This window comes from Leuciscus leuciscus (assembly GCF_965113295.1).
Source record: "Leuciscus leuciscus genome assembly, chromosome: 5".
Classification (NCBI taxonomy): domain Eukaryota; kingdom Metazoa; phylum Chordata; class Actinopteri; order Cypriniformes; family Leuciscidae; genus Leuciscus; species Leuciscus leuciscus.
Window position 1 is genome coordinate 3,598,579 of NC_138729.1, and position 21,052 is coordinate 3,619,630.

Consider the following 21,052-nt stretch of genomic DNA (forward strand, 5'->3'; position numbering starts at 1 on the left):
GTCTTCTCCAAACTTACATAGGCGGTATTTCAAGAGGGCAGCCCCGCTCGGAGCATTAATAGTGTCAAACGCTGTATATTGGCCTGAGGAATCATTTAAAATAACTTGTATGCGTCAACTCTTTAGGTCACAAAGTCCACGGTGTGGCTTTAACTCTTACATTTGTGCCACGATATTGTTTTGTGTAGGTTTAGTTTGAATTAGACACACAAAAAGCCATTGAACATTTCCACCTCAGTTGCCCTGCAGGTAAAATTCATTTCATTGATAGACATGTTGATGTATTTTGTGAGCGCTTGCCCCTGTGGAGAGGCTGTGGTGTCATGAAGGAAAACACACTTGTGATCCTTGCCCTTCACCGACATGCTAAATGATTGACAGGCAGAAAGCGTTCTCTGATTGGTCAAACAAAAGCTCAGGCCACTCATTTACTGCTGTTTACAGGCCCTACATCGGTTCAGTGTAGGTTGAGGGTAATATGGGGCAACTATATATTCCATGAAATGTCTACATTTCTTGTTATATACCAAGATATGTTAAAATCACCATGGGCCAACCTGTCACAAACAAACAAATACGATCCAATCATTTCCCGATGGACAAAATCAAGTCCCGCGTTACATGTCTTCTTGTTAAAAAAAAAAGTCACAATATGGATGAAAGACTTCCCTTATTCTAGCTGAGGAAAAAGTCAGTGACAAGATTCATATTTACATAGTTATTAAGGATATAAAACCGGAATTAAATACAGGGAATTAAAATGAGCTCAAAGAACTAAAACTACACAATTCTTCATTTCAGTTCAAAACTTTAGTCAACTATAAGGTTATTTATAAAAAGAAGAAACATATGATATTTTGTAATCGTTACACTGTAATCAGTCATTATGACACAATTTTCCATATAAAAAGTTGTGAAACACAGGATTTTTATTTTGTGTGTTTTGATTCAGTGTCATGTTACACTTGCGCATATAACCAGATGATACAAAGTGTTTACAAATGGTCTTAAATATTAAACAAACATGAACAATTTAACAAATTATGGGTGACCAATTAAACTTGCATCTCTGGCAAGAACTTTCAACAGTATTTTACACTCTAAAAAATGCTGGGTTGTTTCAACCCGACTTTGGGTCAAATATGGACAAACCCAGCCGTTGGGTTAAATTTTTAAATTACATTTTTAACCCAACATTTGGCTTTGCCCATATTTGACCCAAAATTAGGTGAAAAATAACCAAGTGTATATTCTACAGACTAGTCAAAGTCCTATCTGACCAATAAGCAACTGAACAACATGAGTTAGAAGGTTGTAGAGTCCCAACCCCCTTTGAATAGCTTCCCTTATTCTTTATAAAACTTCATTGTCATTCTGAATAGCCTCAACCTTTACACACAATACAAGAAACATAAAACCACTGATAATGTGCACTTTACCATGCTGTGATTTCAACCTCAAGTGCACTGGAGTAGTACATCCGGCAAACTACAATACATTATCAGAGGATTATATGGGCCGTTCCTACCATTTGATGCCTTCTTTCTTTTTCAAACTTATCAAGAGCATTATTTTTCACCATGTGTCATCAAGATGATGTCACGATTCACCTGTCACACTACAGTTCCCATCATCCTCTCTGACTCTCACCTGCCTGCACTACAAAAGCCTGCACCACACACACCTTCGTTGTCTGGTCTCGACTTTCCCAAATTATATATAGGCAAAAAATCGTTTTTTTGTTGTTGTTTTTTTATGACCTGTAGGTGGCACTATCCTCAAACTGCCCAGGTCCTTCCAGGTTATATCCTTATTATTTTCTTATTTATGGTTATTTTGTTTATTAATTTAATAATCTTTATGAAAAAGTACACGCTATCATACTTTTAAAATGAGTAATTATAATGGAAATGTACTTGAAGTGCAAACTGACTGTAATGATTTCTGAGAGTTCTGCATGTTACTTGCAATTAAATGTAAATGTATTATAGTTTAAAATGATATTAAATGCACTTAGCTGAACTTAAGAGTGCTTTTAACAAACTTAAGTAGGACTTAAGTATGTCATTATAATTTCATAGGCAAATTACTTCAATTGTCTTTGAAATATGGTTAAAGTGTACCAACAAGCATTTGTGGTAAACTGAAATATAGCCTACTTTAGTCAATTCTATTGAAACTTGTCACATATTCAAATTTATTTGTATTTACAGATTTCTATTGTAATGATGAGTTGCAATTATACATTTAAAATATATTAACTTTAAATGTAATATTGAATAACACACTATATAGCCTACAGTTAAAATGATAATCAAGTACTTTACATAATGTCACTTTATGTTAGTCGACACATCAAAATAAGTGTAGGCTCCTTTAAAGCATGAAAAAAGATGATTAAAAGATGATTTAAAATGTACTTTAAAGTATAAAACTTTTTGACATTATTACAAAGTGCACTTTTTAAAAATATCAACGAGTCGTGAAAGTGTATTCTCTCTTTATGTAGCCTACACTTAACCTTTTATTTCATTAATATATATAGTCGGCAAGTACAGTTAAGTTCACATTTAATACAATTAAGCGCACTTCTTTTTCATCAGAGAATGATGGTTTTCCTGACTCCTACGCGACACCACTTTCCTCCAAAGTCCTGCTGTCCCGCCCTTTGCCCTAAAACCTCTTTCCTGGATACGCCTACCTTCTTCTTCACCTTCTCAGTCCAGATGCAGAGCGGAAACGGTGGTTGAGCGTCTTCACGAGTGTTTCTGCCATGCACTGTTTGGGAAAGTCATGCACACTTTTCGTAATCTTCCTATTGACTGCCGTGAGCTTTACGCACGGTGGCAATGTGCTCGTGCTGCCGGGAGAATACAGCCACTGGCACAACATGCGCAACATTCTGGAAGAGCTTCTGAACCGCAATCACAGCGTGACAGTTCTGGTGAGCTCCGCCTCGCCGTCCGTGAACTTCACAGCGCAGGAGAGGTTTCCGTTCCTGGTGTTTGACGTGCCTCTGAAGGCGCACGAGGTGCACAGTGTGAGCGAACAGCTGATCAACATCTGGATGCAGTACCCCACACCAAGCATGGTCACAATTGGTCTCCAGATCGTGGACGTGTTGGGGAAAGTGAACGAATTTCAGCGCACCGTTTGCGACTCCATGCTGCGTAATGACTCGCTGATCGCGCGCTTGAGGGATTTAAAGTTTGATGTTCTCTTTTATGATCCCATGGTCTTATGCAGTGACTTGCTGGCAGAGATTCTGGACCTGCCACTCGTCCTTTCTCTGCGGTTTTCCCTCGGGTTTTCCATGGAGAGGATGTGTGGACAGATGCCTTCACCGCCCTCTTATGTACCGGTTCCTCCGACGGTGATGACAGATCACATGTGCTTCATGGAAAGAGTGAAAAATATGATTATTTATGTTGTTTATTCCGTCGGGTTTCGGATGGCCTCGATGAGTTCGGATAATTACTACAGTGAAATATTAGGTAAGGACTCACGCAAGGGTTCACGAATGCTTTTTTCTTCTCATGAACATCTTTATAGGCTATTGTGGAAAGTGTAGTTGAGCTAGAATAAGCTTAATATGGAAGCTTACACTGAAAAAAATCTCACAATTCTGACTTTTTCTCGCACTTCGGACTGAGATGGAAACTCGCAATTGTGAGGGAAAATCAAAAATGTCCAGCATTATCACTGGAGCCTGCTGTCTGTGTATTGCAAGCGTTTTGACATTTACATTCCCAGGATATGAATTATCGATATCAAGAATTACATTTTCACTGTTTGAAATACTAATTCTTGATATCAGAAATTGGATTTTTCACTCTAGGCTGCCATTCAAATTCAGTTGTTTGATATCAATAATTGATTTCTTAGTTGAAACATATCAGCAATGCATTTCTTAAATATAATTTTTCATATCAATAATTACGTTGTAATACGTGGCAGTAACCATGTAATTATTTAAATCAGAAATAATTATATTTCTGATTTGAGAATTTGGAATTTCAACTGGTAAGAATTCAATTCTATATATCAACAATTGAATTTGAATGGCAGCCTATGGTGATACTTTAATGAAAAATTACAGATATATAATTTTTACTAGTTGAAATTAAATTCTTGATATCAAGAATTTGTATTTCTGTGAGTGATGATATCAAGAATAAAAAAAAATAAAAAAAATTCTAGTGGAAATTGAATTGTTAATATCAAGAGTTCATATCCTGTGAATGAATAAAAGTCAAAATGGCTTGCCACAGTCAGTGCAACCCATCTCTCTGAAGGGAATTATTGATAGAGACATTCAGATTTTGTCCAAAACAATTCAGCTGCCGACCCGTCCGAACTGATGCATGACATTTTCACTTTAATGCGGCACAATTTTCGCAGGCTGTGAGACACGTTTTTATTAACATCGTACATTTAGCAAAGTTATATTTTCATTGTTAAAAATAAAATAAAAATTATGTACATTTATAGTGCAGGGGTGAACTATCTTCTTTTGAACATGGTGGATGATGATAATTATTTTATTTTATTTTTTATTATTAACATTAATGACACAGACAACATATTAGGCTGCTGTCACTTTAAATGCACGAACCGAATACACTGACACACATCCGGTTCTTTCTGTTCACTAATGACATAACTGAGTGAATACTTGCCGGATTTTTTTTTACATAATTATATGTGTGTGTGTGTGTCCGTTCAAGCGCAAGTAAACGAGACAGAGGATTCAATTCAGTGTTCAAGCATGTCTGAATGCGCCTCTCTCTCTCTCTCTCTCTCTCTCTCTCTCTCTCTCTCCATCCGAAAACTTAGGCAGCTGACTTGTCTATCAAAACTAAGAAAACTGAAAACTAAGTGAATATTTAATGACTACGATAATAATTTTCTCAATAGAAATGACATCGTAAGTGGAAAACATTTATCAAAAATGTACATTTACACACAAACTGACGACCAGCAGCAACTTTCAGACGGCATCTTTATTTTTTAGCTCATATGGCCCTGTCCTAAATGGAACCCTAAGCACTCACGGTCTTCCTCCGAGTCCGCACTTTCGTGACGTAATGCCGTTTGACTGTCGGGAAGAAGTCTGCTGTGGAGCCCGCATCAGCGCCATAGACAGTATATAAACGATCAGCGCATCAAGGGCACAAATCGACCACATGGGGGCGCTCGCGAGAACCCTTCTGCGATCTAAAAATGACAAATGGGACACACTGCGGTCTCACGGACTTAACGGAAACGCGCGGCAGCCATTGTAAAGGCTTAAGGCCAATTTATACTTCTGCGTCGAGTGTACGCCGTAGTGTACTGCTCTGCAGTTACACCGCCGAAACGCTAGTTGGCGCGGGTGGGTTTTAATGTTCCACTGTGTTTACATTCCTCGCGGCTGTTTTGAGTTTAGGTTTCTACGAGCAATGGCGACTGAAGGAGTCATACAGATGGCTGTATTTCCGCACTTCTTCAAGCAATCTCTCGGTCACTTGGTCTATTTCCATGGCTCTTCACTGATCTTCGGAATTTAAAAATGGCGGGCGGGCGGTGCAGAGTGCAGAAGATCATTCCGGAAATGCGTAGGAGGAAACGCGATGCTATCCAGCCGACCAATCACGGATCTTGCGGTCCGCGTCGCCGCGACGCGTAGTTACATTTTTAAGGAGGTGCGCGTCAGGGTACGGCGAAGGGTACGACGTATGGTACACGTCAATGCGTATGCTACGCCGTACCTTCTACGCGCACCCGACGCAGAAGTATAAATTGGCCTTTATATTTCTGCGTCGGACCTACGCCAGAGCCTCTACGCTGTAGGCAACGCTGGTTTTCATTTATACTTCTGCGTCGTTGTCCGCGTTGACGCGCAATTACACTTGCAGAGGGAGCATGTGAAACCCGAGGGAGCGGTCCTAGCAGACCAATCACAGCGCTTGCGTCCGCGTACAGTTCAAGCGGCCGCGTGCCACCATCTTGTAGCAGAATTTCACCTGCTGTTATCATCCCATTGACTCCCATTCATTTTGGCGTCACTTTGACAGCGAATAACTTCACATCTGAGGCGTTTAAAGACTCCATTTGTCCATTATTTATTTCTAAAGAAACACGACACTGTATAAAATGCTCCATTACCTTGTAGCTTATGTTATGGCCCCGTAGAAGCAGTTTTTGTAAAAGTAGGCTAACGATTGCATCATAACCACGCGACTCTCTGTCGCACAGTAGAGAGATTACCGTATGGACAGGAGGAGAAGCTCGCGACAATCGGGGGGACGTGGAGGCAAAATGACGAAATAATTAATCAGAATACCTAGCAAAAGTTTCTCCTGCTCCTAGCTCGTGGATACCTCCTACTCACACTCTCCGTCTCTGCAAGATTCGGAAGGGAATGATTCAGATTTCTCATGCCACAGCCACTAGAAGACAGACGGGTTGCTCACGTCACATCTACGTCGTCAAGCTCGGTTTGAGTCTGCGCGTCAGGAACGGAAGTCCTAAAAAATCGCTAAAAATGGGCTTCACTTGTCTCAATTGAGTTCCAATGAGATGGCTCAGTCCACTTCTTATACTGTCTATGGTACAGATGACGCGTTGTTAAATTTTTGGAGAGGTGCACGTCAGGGTACGCCGAAGGGTACGCGCGCTACACACAGCCTATGACGTAGCTACAGCGTACGCCACTTCTGATGCATAAATTGTGATTTATAAAAACAAACGTGACGGGAAAATTTGCGCACCTGCACGCAAACTCTGATCCATGCGTACGAACAGTTTGGAGACTGAGCAGTTTGGCGACACCAATGGTGATCTGAGGGACTGACGGCAGATGAAGGAAAACCACTTTAAATCTTCATTATGAGTCCTAATCATAAATACAGTGCATAAAATAATGATTTAAACTATGTTTTACATCTGATGTACACATTTAGATTAAATATGCCGTTCTCATTAATGGAGTTAAGCACTTAAAATAACATTACAGAGAAGTAAAAAAAAAAAAAAAAAAAAATGATATGATGCTATTGAAAATTTGCTTAGCGCATGATTGCTTAGCGCATGATAATAACAGAACTCATGGTCTGAGAAAATATTTGTATGCAAATAATGATCAATAATGCACAATAAGGCATATCTGTTTCCATTAAAAATATAAAGCAAATAAAATTCCTATTTGGCCAGTGTAAAAGATTGAGAAAAACCTTCTCTGAAATGTATTTTATACTATTTCATTTATTTATTCTATACTTTGTACAAAATACTATTGTATACTATAATGTATTTTGAAAGTACGGTATACTTCCAATGCATTGTTAAAATGATCATTTCCAGCACACATTTAAAATATACCTAAAATATATTTTTAATAAAGTGCAAATAATTGTACTTTAGTAAATTTTCTCAAAATATATTTTAGAAAAATATACTTGAAATGAAAATTCTGTATATTTTTAAAAAATATACAGAATTTTCATTTCAAGTATATTTTTCTAAAATATATTTTGAGAAAATTTACTAAAGTACAATTATTTTAAAGTGTGTTAAAAGTTGTATTGTGAAAGTAGGTAAAGCATGGTGCTAATATACTTTTAATATATTTAAAAATAGTAAAAAATAAATAAATAAAATGTTTTAGTATTTGCAATGTACTATTGAAAAAGGAACATATCTCAAATACAATAAAGTATACTTTTTTTTTACTAGGGGTTGTCATGATAGAAATGAACTAGAACAAGGCTATAATAAACCCGAGTCTATCAAGGTTGAAAACCCCTGCTATAAACTGACATCTGACTCAGAATTGCTCTTACATATTGTAAAAACAAAATAAAGCTGTTGTAACAGTGTTGTTCACAACATTTGCATAATCCTTGCAGTATTGCAAAATAAACCATTTAGAATGGGAACTGAGTGAAAGTGCAAGATATTATCTTTTGGCAAAATGACAAAGTGCACCTATACCCTCCATAATGCAACACGACCTTTGTCCAAATCCTGTTGTGCAAATCTTGCATTTGGGTCACTGTTCCATAGATTACACTGCACTTTTCCAAAGGCACAAACACTTCAGACATGGTCACACAGACCATGGTTTCTGGGACTTTGCTTGTGTTCGCACTGCTATGTGGAGTAGAGGCTGGCAGGGTTTTGGTGTTGCCAGGCGAGTTCAGCCACTGGCACAACATGCGTTCAATCGTAGACGCATTAGTTGATAAGAACCACAGCGTGACGGTTCTGGTCAGTTCTTCATCTCCTACTGTACAGTACACACGGAAGGAGCGGTTCAACTTCAATGTGTTCAAAGTCAACAAGGTGAAAGAAGACGCCAATGCCGTATGGATGGACTTTATTCATCTCTGGATGGCCGACACAGCCACCACATACGAGAAACTCTCCATGATCAGACGAGTGATGTCAAACTTCATGGAGCTTGCTGCTGATACATGCAAGGGCATGTTCCACAATGAGGATCTTATGCACACGCTTCTGGAATCTCATTATGATGTGCTTTTATCTGATCCAATGATGCCATGCGCTGACTTGATGGCAGAGACGCTGAAAATCCCGCACGTCCTCTCACTACGCTCAACGTTCGCATATAATTTTGAGCATTTTTGCGGTCAGATCCCCACACCACCATCCTATGTTCCTGCGGTGGCTGTGCAGGGTCACCTCACTGACCATATGAGCTTTACAGAGAGAGTTGAAAACATGCTCCTCTACATCATGTATACCACCATATTTCAATTGCACATGACGTTTACTTTTGACCGGCTTTACACTGAAATATCGGGTAACTATTTTTTGTTTGATCTGAGCCGACTTTTATGCTTTAATTGTGCAATAAGCTAGTCTTCCAGATACTGTTTAAACTTGTGACTTGACCTACTGTACATCAACTGAGTAGAAATATTTATTATGTCGCAGGCAAACCTACAACAATGTGTGAGACCATGGGGAAAGCTGACATCTGGTTGATTAGAACTTACTGGGATTTTGAGTATCCACGCCCATTCCTGCCTAATTTCAAATTTGTTGGAGGACTGCACTGCAAACCCGCCAAACCTCTGTCAAAGGTAATGACTTTGCCATATATTATTTTGAAATATCTGCTCTTCTGAAATATTTTTGATGCCTTTACATTTTAATTTAATTTGTATTAAAACAAGCATCATTTGTAAATTTAAGGAATGCTTTTTGGACCCAGTTGGTGCAATTATGTCATCTACCATTAGGGACAAACTGGGTCATGCAAACCATCCGAACCTTGACCCTTGGTAGAAATATCAAGTTTTTAGAGTGCATTAGAGTGTATTATGTTTTTTGTGGGTTCTTTTCCCTTTGATTGCTATTTCCTATGTAACTATGTTTACTGTTAAGTAGTTTACATGGTGTATATGGTTCAAGTCTTGTTTTCTGTTTTTGAGTTAAAGTATGTGGTCATTTGTCTGTCTTTTAGGAATTGGAGAAGTTTGTTCAGAGCTCAGGAGATCATGGCATTGTTGTTTTCTCATTGGGTTCCATGATCAACAACCTGACAATGGAAAGAGCAAACACTATTGCTTCTGCTCTTGGTCAGATCCCACAAAAGGTGTGTAACTTTTTTTTGTCTCTTTATAGCAATAATAAAATTAATCCCATGCAGAAGCCGTGCTCACTGAGATGAACTGCTCTCATTGAGCTACCCCTAGGTCCCCGGCCTAAGATAACGCTGGGTCCTGCGCCTCAGAAGCCGTCCTGATCCTTCAGGAAGGAAGAGGAGCAGGCTAGGTCTTGCTGCGGCCTGTCCCCCTGGCCACCCGGGCCGAGGCTTGGAAAGCCATCCCTGGAGTGTCAAGATAGGTATTGAACACGCTGCAATTTGCTTACAGGCCTCTCTGCTTCAGGGGTGTCGTCACCACCTTGGTAGGGAGCAACAAGGCCCATGTCCTCCGCACCGAAGTGATGAATTTGCTACCGGAAGGAGCTGTAGAAACAGTACCTCCGACCTATAGCGGGTCAGGCTTTTACAGCCGCTTCTTCCTCGTTCCAAAGAAGGATGGCGGCCTCAGGCCCATCCTCGACCTCAGACATCTGAACTGTGCCCTTATGAAACGGCCATTCAATATGTCTGAAAACATTTGCAAGTGTGCTCAGGGGATTGTTTTTTCTCAGTGGATCTGAAAGACACATATTTTCATATCCAGATATCCCCCCATCACAGACCGTTCTTGAGATTCACGTTCGAGGGGGTGGCTTATCAGTATGCAGTCCTTCCATTCGGACTGTCTCTTGCTCCACGCACTTTCACGAAGTGCAAGGTCCTCTCCCCTCTAAGACAGAAGGGAGTGCGCGACCTGCAGGTTATCACTCTCTTTGCTTTTCCCCTATCTGAGAGTGAGCAGGAGTCTTATTTACTCTGCCCTGTTCGGGCCTTAAGAGTATATATCGAGCGCTCTGCCCCATTCAGGCAGTCAGAGCAGCTCTTTGTATGCTTCGGTGGCCGCAGTAAAGGGCATCCGGTCACGAAGCAAAGACTGTTCCACTGGATAGTGGACGCGATTGCACAGGCCTAAGCTTCAATGGGCCTACAGTGCCCCATTGGAGTTAAAGCACACTCCACCAGAGGCATGGCCTCATCCTGGGCATGGTCCAACAGAGTGTCCATTGGCGACATTTGTGGGTCGGCCGGCTGGTCCACGCCATCCACATTCACCAGATTCTCTAACCTGGATGTCCTTGCACTACAAGCACAGGTCCTGTCTGTGTAAGCTAGGCATCGACCTCTACGTGAGCTCAACCTGCTAGAACCCTCCATGCGACTCCGACATGTAGTCTGAGTCCCTTGTTGTTGGGCTTTATATCGCCCTATATCAAACTTGGCACCCTTGGGCCCTCTTGCGCTCTGGGCCAGGGCCCCAGAACGATTGTCGTTCTGCAGTTCTAAGCATGACAAGATTGCACTGGGTTCCCATTGAGTCTAGTGACGCAGTACGAGTGAACCGTATCGAAAGGGAACTTACTCGGTTACTAACATAACCTCAGTTCCCTGAGTACCACGTCACCGACCGTGCTTTTTCACGCTGCATGACTCAGCGTTCGACGCTTCAGTTGAATTAACCTGATTCCCTATGGCAGACTGCATGCTAATATAGAGGGAGAGCCCCACCCATTTTGGCGGGCTCTGGCGGGCTTTCTCCCTATAGGTTCGTGCAGCTCTTCAGTAATCGGAGGAAAAGGAGTTTTCCATATTGCATCTAGCAATCCAGTACTCGTTCCAGTTATCTCAGTGTACAGAGGTTATGTTAGTAACAGAGTACTTTCTCCAAATGTGTATTTGCACAGGTTCTTTGGCGTTACAGTGGAAAAACACCAGAAACTCTCGCCCCCAATACAAAACTCTACGAATGGATCCCACAAAATGATTTGCTTGGTAAGGAAAGTGTTGTCATGTGTGCTCATTATACACAAAGAACAATAACTGGTGTCAAATAGATACTGACTTCATTTTATCTGATAGGACATCCAAAAGCTAAGGCCTTCATTACCCATGGCGGGACAAATGGACTGTATGAGGCTATTTATCATGGCGTCCCAATGGTGGGCTTGCCACTGTTTGCTGACCAGCCTGACAACCTGATGCACATGAAGACCAAAGGAGCTGCTGTTGTCCTTGATATCAATACAATGGAGTCCAAAGACATGGCAGAAGCTCTCAAGACTGTTTTAAATAATCCCTCGTGAGTTAAGTCTTTCATAAATTTGAAATAATCCATTTCCAAAAGGCCTCCACCAGTTATTTTCAGTAGTTTAGAAACAACCCTAAAATGGCCACTTCACTATTCACTTTAAACCTGATGTCATAGAAAAACACTGTAGTTCAAAGCATAGCTTGTCAATAAATTTAGAAACTTTTGTATACTTTTGTATAGCTTGTCTTGTTTTTAGCTGCGCTTCTTTTTCTTCTCTAATCAGATACAAAGAAAGCATCATGAGACTGTCCAGAATCCACCATGATCAGCCGATGAAGCCTCTGGACCAGGCAGTTTACTGGATCGAATTTGTGATGCGGAATAAAGGAGCTAAACATCTACGAGTTCAGGCACATGAACTGAGCTGGTATCAGTACCACTGCCTGGACGTAGTGGCCTTTTTACTCTCAATTGTTGCACTGATCACATTCCTCTTTATTAAAACGTGCAGTTTCTTTCTCCGTAAATGTTTCAGAAAGACTCGTCCTGATGGCAAAGCACAAAAGAATAAAAAAGAGTGAATGCATAGTAGCCTTTCCCTCAATACTTCTCTACAGAGATGCGGTATGTGTGTCCTAACGTGTGTGTGACGGCCAGTGAGCATTTTGTGTATATTGCAAATGCACTTAATGAAACAAATACATGTGATTGTTCATGGAAAGTAAAAAATATATACATAGGAAAATCGGCATGGAAAATCAAGTAATATGTACTACAATATTTTTTTTTTTATTATTATTTATGACATCTGATTTAAAAAGTGGAGTACCTGTAATAACATTAAACTATGTTTTAAAATCCTCATAATCAGATTACAGTTACTTTTTAATGGATTACATAATATTTACACAATGGCAGTCAATTTTTCACAATTTACTGATTTTTCTACTGTGTGTCCATACCATTTAGCTTTGAATATTTTTTACAATATGGAATGACTATTTAAATGTCATAAATGCAATCCATGCTTCTGAATTTTGGGACAAAAGCACCTATATATAAATGTAAGTTACTAAACAACTATGCGATAATGTGTTACTAAACAAATTATGTTTAATATTATGTCTGCATCATATCCAGTAGTAGGGTGACCATATTCCAGGTCATGTCCGGCCGGGATTTCGAGATCGCCCAAAATATCCGCGATTCGGCTTTTGCTTTCTCGTCGCCATTCATTTTGTTTACATGTACACCTTTTGATTCAGTAGTACTGAATTACTTCCGATTGGTTAATCTGAATGTAGTGTTTACATGAACGCTAAACAAGTGATCGGTTGATGTGCGTTCTAGCATTGCTAAGAAAATTCCTGTGTTTTCGTCTCGATCGGGATCCGTGTGAATCAGAATGCATGACCTGCAAAGCTGGCACGTACGTGTCAGTGTCAAATAACGTAATAATGTAAACATAATGAATGGTGACTGTAGAAAGCAAAAGCCGAATCCCGGGCATTTTGGGCGATCTCGAAATCCTGGCCAGATATGTCCTGGTTAAACAGGACGTATGGTCACCCTATCCAGTAGTAACCTGCACTAATTGATTCTGGAAGTCTGGACAAAAATATATCAAACTTGGAAGACTCTAGCCATATAATATTCATTGCTGTTTTCATGTTTATTAACGTTAGCTCATGTAATCCAAACATTTTTGTAAGGCGAACCGCTATTCATGGGTTTCATCAGGTCCCTTTCCACAGGTGTATTAATCAAGCACAATGCAGTCTGCATTCATAATCTAGGTGCTTGATTTTATACACCTGTGGAAAGGGACCTGATGAAACCCATGAATAACCTAAAATATTTACTTGAAGTACTCATGAGATTTTAAGTCAGGGCTGTCCTTCACAAGAAGTGTATTGTCAAAAATGTGATACTAAACAAAGTTTAGGACTTGTCAGCCTGTCATCATCTTCACTGTCATTATCAGTTCAGCTTTATCACCTGTGTTTAGTCAATCATCGTTCTCTTTATCACTTGTGTTTCGTTAATCATTGTCATCTCTGTTTGCATTTAAGTTTCATCTGTTCAATCAGTCTTCGTCCGATCTCTGTTGTAAATAGTGTGTGTTGTTGCCTGTTCTGCTGTCTTGTATTTTGATCATCATTAAACCTTTGTGTTGAAAAGATACCTTCATCTTGTTCTGTCTTCCTGCAACCACCCGTGACAGTTACATGCTATACAATGACTTGTACTGTGATTTTGGTTATTGACACAAATTTCACGATTCGATTCAATATAGATTCATTTGAATATATCAGGGGCCTGTTTCAGAAAGGAGGTTAAGTGAAAACTCTGAGTATGTTAACCCTGAAATGAGGGAAACTCTGAGTTTTCTGTTTCAGAATGGGAGGTATGTTAAACCTGAGAAAGCAGAGTAAGTCCTGAGTAAGTCAAGCCTGTTTCTGAAAGAGAGGTAACTTATACTCAGAGTCAGTTACCATGGTAACTTACTCTGTGAACCTAACCTGGTCGGGAGCAGGTTTTCTTCGGTAAACCCAGAGTTTATTTCGGTCTCCTCCCCTTTTTTAAAGAGGAAGTGGTGTTTAAACACCTCATTCATTCTTTCAGTACATTTTTATTAAATAAAATATTGCTATTTTTACTGCTGTTTTTTTTATTTTTTTTATAAGATGAAGTCTATATAACTCATTAACTGGCAAATGAAAATACAGTAGTAGATTAGAGTTACATAATGTAGTTCTAAACAAATTCTACAGAATTAAACTGTGGGGTGGGGTGGGGGGGATAAGAATACCCGTTTATACTTGGATATAAACTTATATTCTATAGGCTACTCCACATAAATATGTGAAAAAAATCTGAATGTGTAGATTGTGTGATGTGTAGACACATAATGTTAACATTACCTCTCTGTGGCAGCAGAAACTCTTTATCCTCGTTGTCATGTGAAGATGAGCATTTGGTTGAGTATAACTTTATAACACTATTTATCATAATTTCTGGTGTATTGAGTAGGCTACTTACAACTGCCTGGGGTTCTGTTGGGACAGGAGGCTCCAAAAGACAGATATTACCATCAGAATATGCTGGGACCAACAAAAAACCCAACCCAAAGTAAAATAAATGGAAATATCAAAAATAGCCAATATAAAAAATGACACATGTAAACCTCTTACATTTTATGAAGGCCCTTGGATCTTCGGGAGTGACTGGCTCTGAAGTCCCTCCAGGAATTCCCTCAGCTAAAAATGCTGCTGCACTGCTTGACACTGGATGCTATTTAGTTATTTATGTCAAATGTAAAGTCAGGTAGCCTACACCTATGATATGCTCAAGCCTTACCTAATTGAATTATGTTTTTATATTTCATTTTCAGCTGCTGCCATGTTCTTCTAACACCTGCAGGATTGCCCCTACATGAAAATTAAAATTAGGTTGAATAACATACTGTTCTTTCACCTCTGATATTATAACAGTTGGGTAAGTTACTTGTATTACTAACTACAAATGACATCTTCAACAGTATAATTAGATTCATGTCTACTTATTACTAATTACTAAATCCCATATCAACCTCAACCACTTGAACAATACAAGGAGAGACAAGAAACTGCACTTTTAATGCTTTCAAATAAACAATATACAATTGCATGAATTATTCTTGAATTGACCAAAGTGTGTAGAGGGAGAAGGTTACATAAAAAATATACCTTTTAAAAATGTATGTTAAATATACAGAATTGTTCTATAGTCTAATTGTTCAATTACATCAGATTTTACTTTAAATTACAGAAGAATTAAGAGTAATCCCTTTAATTAAATTGCAGTATTTAGATTACTTGTTTAATTAACTAATTAAAATGTAAAGGTGAGAAACGTGCAGACCTCTTTTTGTCTGGCGCTGTTGCCATGGTGACTCATAATATCTGTGCTCCATTGATAATAGCTTTTTATAGTTGTGGTGCACGCGCTTAACTCAGAGTAGGTCAACTCAGAGTTGATTGAACTAACTCATTTCAGCTGTTCTGTAACCGAAAACTCAGAGTTTCCCATCTCAGGGTAAGTCAACTCAGAGTTCAAGTTTTATGGTCTCTGATATCTGAAAATCATAAAGATTTACATTTACATTTATTCATTTAGCTGACGCTTTTATCCAAAGCGACTTACAATTGCTATATATGTCAGAGGTCGCACACCTCTGGAGCAACTAGGGGTTAAGTGTCTTGCTCAGGGACACATTGGTGTCTCACAGTGGATTCGAACCCGGATGTCTCACACCAAAGGCATGTGTCTTATCCATTGCGCCGCCACCACCCCTAGATAACAATCATTAAAAATTACTGAGGCCCTAAATTACCATGGGATTAGTGAAACCGTGGTAAACATTAAGACGTCATTGCCCTTGACTAACATACAAGATTAAGAACATAAAAAAGAAACGAACTACAGCAACACAGTCTTTAACCGATTTAACATTAGCCTGAAATATGTATCAGTGTAGACTAGTTGACCACACTAATTGTAACTGAAAGCTGGATGTCTTCCAAAACTCTTGCCTGAGGAAAATATGTGGTATTTTCTGGCCAGAAAGAATTTCAAATGCAGAGATATACAGAAGAACCAAGTGCCACAGTGTGGTGGCTGAGATCGAATGCCTACGGACCAATATCCTCAAATATGGCAGAAATTTTACATTTTAAAAACATTGATGTCTACATATACTTCATGTCTCTGTGTTATACAGTGTTGGGTGTAACTCATTACTGAGTAATTAATTACTGTAATCTAATTACTTTTCCCTTGAAATAGTTAAGTAAGGGATTACTCTAAATTTTTCTGTAATTTAAAGCTGCAGTCCGTAACTTTTGTCGCTCTAGCGGTTCGACCCGAACCGGTCTAAAATAGTCCCAATATAAACACTTGTTATAGGTAGTGATTCAGGATAAGACAAAAACATGGTTTGGAAATTGGATTCATGATGTACTCGATTATTATATACATTTTGTACATTTTTAACACAAAAATGGACTGCAGCTTTAATTCCAGTTACTGCTTTAAATACAGTATAGAACAATTCTATAGCCTACAATAGTGGAATTAACATCAAAATGTAACGTCTAATGTTAAAATGTATGTTTTTAATATAACCCTCTCTCCCTTTAAATACTTTTGCCAGTTCAAGTCTAATTTTTTTATAGGCCTATTAGTTATTTGAAAGAATTAAAAAGAGCAGTTTCATCCTTGTTTTGTTCAACTGGTTGAGCCTGATGTGGGATTTACAAAGTAAATAGCTTTTAGAAAGAGTAATTAGTTCAGTAATCTAATTACTCTGTTGAAGATTAAATTAGTAATTTATTAGGCAAGGCAAGTTTATTTATGTTGCACATTTCAGACACTTTGGCAATTCAAAGTGCTTGAAAGGAATTAAAATAATCACAAAATAAAAGCAAAGAAAATTAAAACAGTTATAAAAGAAATTAAAAGAGATATGATAGTTATACAATTAATTAAAAGAGTAAAAAGATGATAAACTTCTCATCGGGCAAAACACCGGTGTATCACATTTTTCACAACTCCAAGTTTTACTCTGAGATTTCCTCATTGTGATTACACGGTGTCTGTGGTGTTCTTTCGGCGCGGACGTCTCCGATGGACCCGATTTTCCCCTAAAATCAGACAGGAGGAGCTCTAGGACTGACTCACGGGGTAACCTCGGGTTCACTGCCCCATCAGTCCGCACCCCAAAAACCCATTTGTTCGGAAGCTCTATGGAATGGAATCAATCCAGTCTGCACCCCACAGAACCTCGAGTTCTGCTTTTACTAATCTCGATAACGCTAACTTCCTGAAACCGAAGTCTACATGAATCACGTGAAGATAAAGCGTTCAATCTGAACTTCGCAACTCCGCTGCTACTGTGTTTGGATCATCGTTCCCCAGATCACACTGCTCTTATCCAAAGGCACAAACACTTGACCATGATTTCTGGGACTATATTTGTGTTCGCACTGCTGTGTGGAGTAGAGGCTGGCAGGGTTTTGGTGTTGCCAGGCGAGTTCAGCCACTGGCACAACATGCGTTCAATCGTAGACGCGTTAGTTGAGAAGAACCACAGCGTGACGGTTCTGGTCAGTTCTTCATCTCCTACTGTACAGTACACACGGAAGGAGCGGTTCAACTTCACTGTGTTCAGAGTCAACATGAAGAAAGAAGAGGTAGGTGCTATACTGCATGAGGCGATTCATCCCTGGGTAAATTACCCAGGCACCACATACGAGAAAGTCCTCAAGATCTGGCGACTGATGTCCAAGTTTAAGGTGCACCTTGATGAATTTTACAAGGGCATGTTCCACAATGAAGATCTTATTCACGCGCTTCGGGAATCTCATTATGATGTTCTTTTATCTGATCCGATGATGCAATTCTCTGACTTGATGGCAGAGACGCTGAAAATCCCGCACGTCCTCTCAATGCGCGCAACGCCTGCGTATGTTGGCGAGCGGCTTTGCGGTCAGATCCCCACACCACCATCCTATGTTCCTGCTGTCGCTGTGCAGGGTCACCTCACTGACCATATGAGCTTCCTAGAGAGAGTGGAAAACATGCTCAACTACATCATGTATTCGACTGTAATTCTATTTATTCCGTGGTTTATGGATCCGCTTTACACTGAAATATTAGGTAATTATTGTTATTTTTGTTTATCTGTGCCAACTTTTAAGCATGTGCAGTAGTTATATCACTTTCCAGATTCTTTTAACCTTGTGACTTAAAGGTGCAGTAAGCGATTTCTCAGAAAAGCTGTTTAAAGTGTATTGGACAGCCACTTGTGGAAAACACACTTGTTGCCAATCAGCAGTAAGGGGCGTGTCCACTCGTGAGAGGGAGGGGCCTTTGCTGCATAGCGTTTTTGTGATTTTGGGGGCGGGGCTATCAAGATAGGGCTGTGATCCTTTTGGGTAGGGGCGTGTTTGTTTTGGTGATTTCAAATATCAACAGTAGGGCTGTGCGATTTATCTATTAGGCTATTTGCAAATAATTTTTTTATGCACAGCTTGTCAGTGAAGCACGGCTCTGTGATCAGTTGTAAATGCTGCTCCATCTGAAAGCACTGCGAGTTTGAGTCTCTTATAACGTGCATTTGAAAAGTCAAACATCTTTCCAAACATGAGAATCATTTATGAACCTCTTGTCCAACAAAAGACAACATTTAATAACTTGTTTTTACTCCAAACTTGCTTCATAACGTCAGTTGCGTATGTGAAAACATCTGTCTGTGAGATGATGTGGCTTCTTACACAGAATAAGGCACACAACATACAATTTCATAGTATTCTATACTGTAAAAAAAAAAAAGCCTATGTCGATTAGCATTGAAGTATAAATATACTTTATTATCATGAAAATACCCGAGAAGGCTTGAAGAACTCAGATAAACCATATATTGTCATAGTCGTGTGTTTATTAGTTATGTTCAATCAACCCGTTTCAGTGTTCTGTTTATTCAGCTACGGCGATAGTATGATGCTCATAGGGATTTCCTGGTACGACGTGCATTGAGGCATATTTTATTACAGTTTTCATCACTACATGTAAATGAGGAAGCGTGACAGTAAAGCATCAAACTTACTACGACTCTGTCTTTTGCACGGTTTAACTTGGTGGTGTTTAGTCAGCGTTTCAACACACTGCACATGAACACTACAGGAGTTTCTGCGCGAGAGCATTTACTACTGATCACAGAGCCGTGCTTCAGTGACAAGCTGCGCAGAAAAAAATCGCAGCCTTTGCCAAATCGCGTGAGGTTTAAGTTTGATTAATCGTGCAGACCTAATCAATAGCTTTTCTCAGAAATCGCTTACTGCACCTTTAACCTTCTGTGCATCAGCTGAGTAAAATTCTCTGTACATCACAGGCAAACCTACAACAATGTGTGAGACCATAGGGAAAGCTGACATCTGGTTGATTAGAACTTACTGGGATTTTGAGTATCCACGCCCACTTGTGCCTAATTTTAAATTTGTTGGAGGACTGCACTGCAAACCCGCCAAACCTCTGTCAAAGGTAATGACTTTGCTTTGCCATGTTATTGTGAAATATCTGGTCTTTTGATTTGTCTTGATGCCTTTACATTTTATTTTATTTTATTTTGCATTAAAACATGCATCATTCGTAAATTAAAGGTGCAGTGTGTAAATTTTAGCGGCATCTAGTGGTGAGGTTGCGAATTGCAACCAACAGAAGTTACGGTGGCTGACAGGAAAATATATCGTCGTCTGAGAACACCATAGCCAGTTAAACAATGAGGTTTCTTTACAAAGATTAATTAAGAAATGATGTTTACTTAATTATTCAGTAAAACGATATGTTATTGTGAATATTATTGTTACTTGTTCACAGTGGCGTAACTTTGTTTTAAAAAGTGGGTGGGACAGGTGGGGTGGGGTGGGGTGGGGTGGGGTGGGGGGGTTGCTAATAAAATGCTAAATCAGATATATGAACAATAACATTACGATGACCTTCAATCGATTTAAATAGTAGGCTACATGGGGTTTAATTTGTCGTTTAATGAGATGTAACGTGATATATGTATCCGCTGCTTGACTAACGTGTATCTTAATGGTCCAGTGGTAGAACTTTCGCCAACCGTGTCAGAGGTTCTGGGTTCTAATCTGCTCTCGCATAGTTTTTTTTTTTTTTTTTCTCATATAATTTTTTTTTTTCTCATCAAAACCGTTTATGTTCATCAGTGGTTGTATATCAAGCAGGGGCACGTTTGTGTGCATTATGTTTTGTGATTTCACCAGAACGAATAGAGAGTATCCGCAACGGACTGAAGCGCGCGTCCGAGTGAAGACAGTGCGGTCCACCGAAAACACTGTATCCGCGCCACTGATCACAGCGCCAACGAGCACTTTGATCACTTGATTTAAAAAACACATTTGAGCACTAGATCGTCTTTTATTTAAAAAACGAACGAAATGAATGCTCTGCCAGTTAACTGGAGATCAGAATCAGAATCAGAATCAGAATCAGAAAGAGCTTTATTGCCAAGTGTGCTTGCACCCACAAGGAATTTTTCTTGGTACTGAAGCTTCCAGTGCACATATACAAATACAAATACAACAAGAAACATAGTAATACAAATTCTAAGAATAAAATATATAAAAAAATAAAATAAAATAAAATAGTATAAAAAGTAAAAAAAGGGGTCACAGTTGGGTTTAGTCTGAATAAACATTTACAGATTATGAACATATTTACAGTATTTTGAGAAGTATGAATAATATAAATATAAATATCACCTGAGTTAGAGAATATTACACTAGACAGTGGGAGTCTAGTGCATG

At 39.2% G+C, this 21,052-nt stretch overlaps 1 protein-coding gene across 1 annotated transcript in view; it reads left to right on the forward strand.

The window, feature by feature from the left end:
• The window catches only part of LOC309500143 (uncharacterized protein), a 28,165-nt gene that overhangs the window by 1,788 nt on the left and 5,325 nt on the right, over positions 1 to 21,052 (forward strand). Inside the window, exons 2-8 of the mRNA XM_082171707.1 lie at positions 8,941 to 9,089; positions 9,473 to 9,604; positions 11,338 to 11,425; positions 11,513 to 11,732; positions 11,968 to 12,261; positions 17,560 to 18,383; positions 19,618 to 19,766. Of these exons, the coding sequence (XP_082027833.1) occupies positions 8,941 to 9,089; positions 9,473 to 9,604; positions 11,338 to 11,425; positions 11,513 to 11,732; positions 11,968 to 12,261; positions 17,560 to 18,383; positions 19,618 to 19,766 (1,856 nt within the window). The remainder of the gene's footprint in view (positions 1 to 8,940; positions 9,090 to 9,472; positions 9,605 to 11,337; positions 11,426 to 11,512; positions 11,733 to 11,967; positions 12,262 to 17,559; positions 18,384 to 19,617; positions 19,767 to 21,052) is intronic.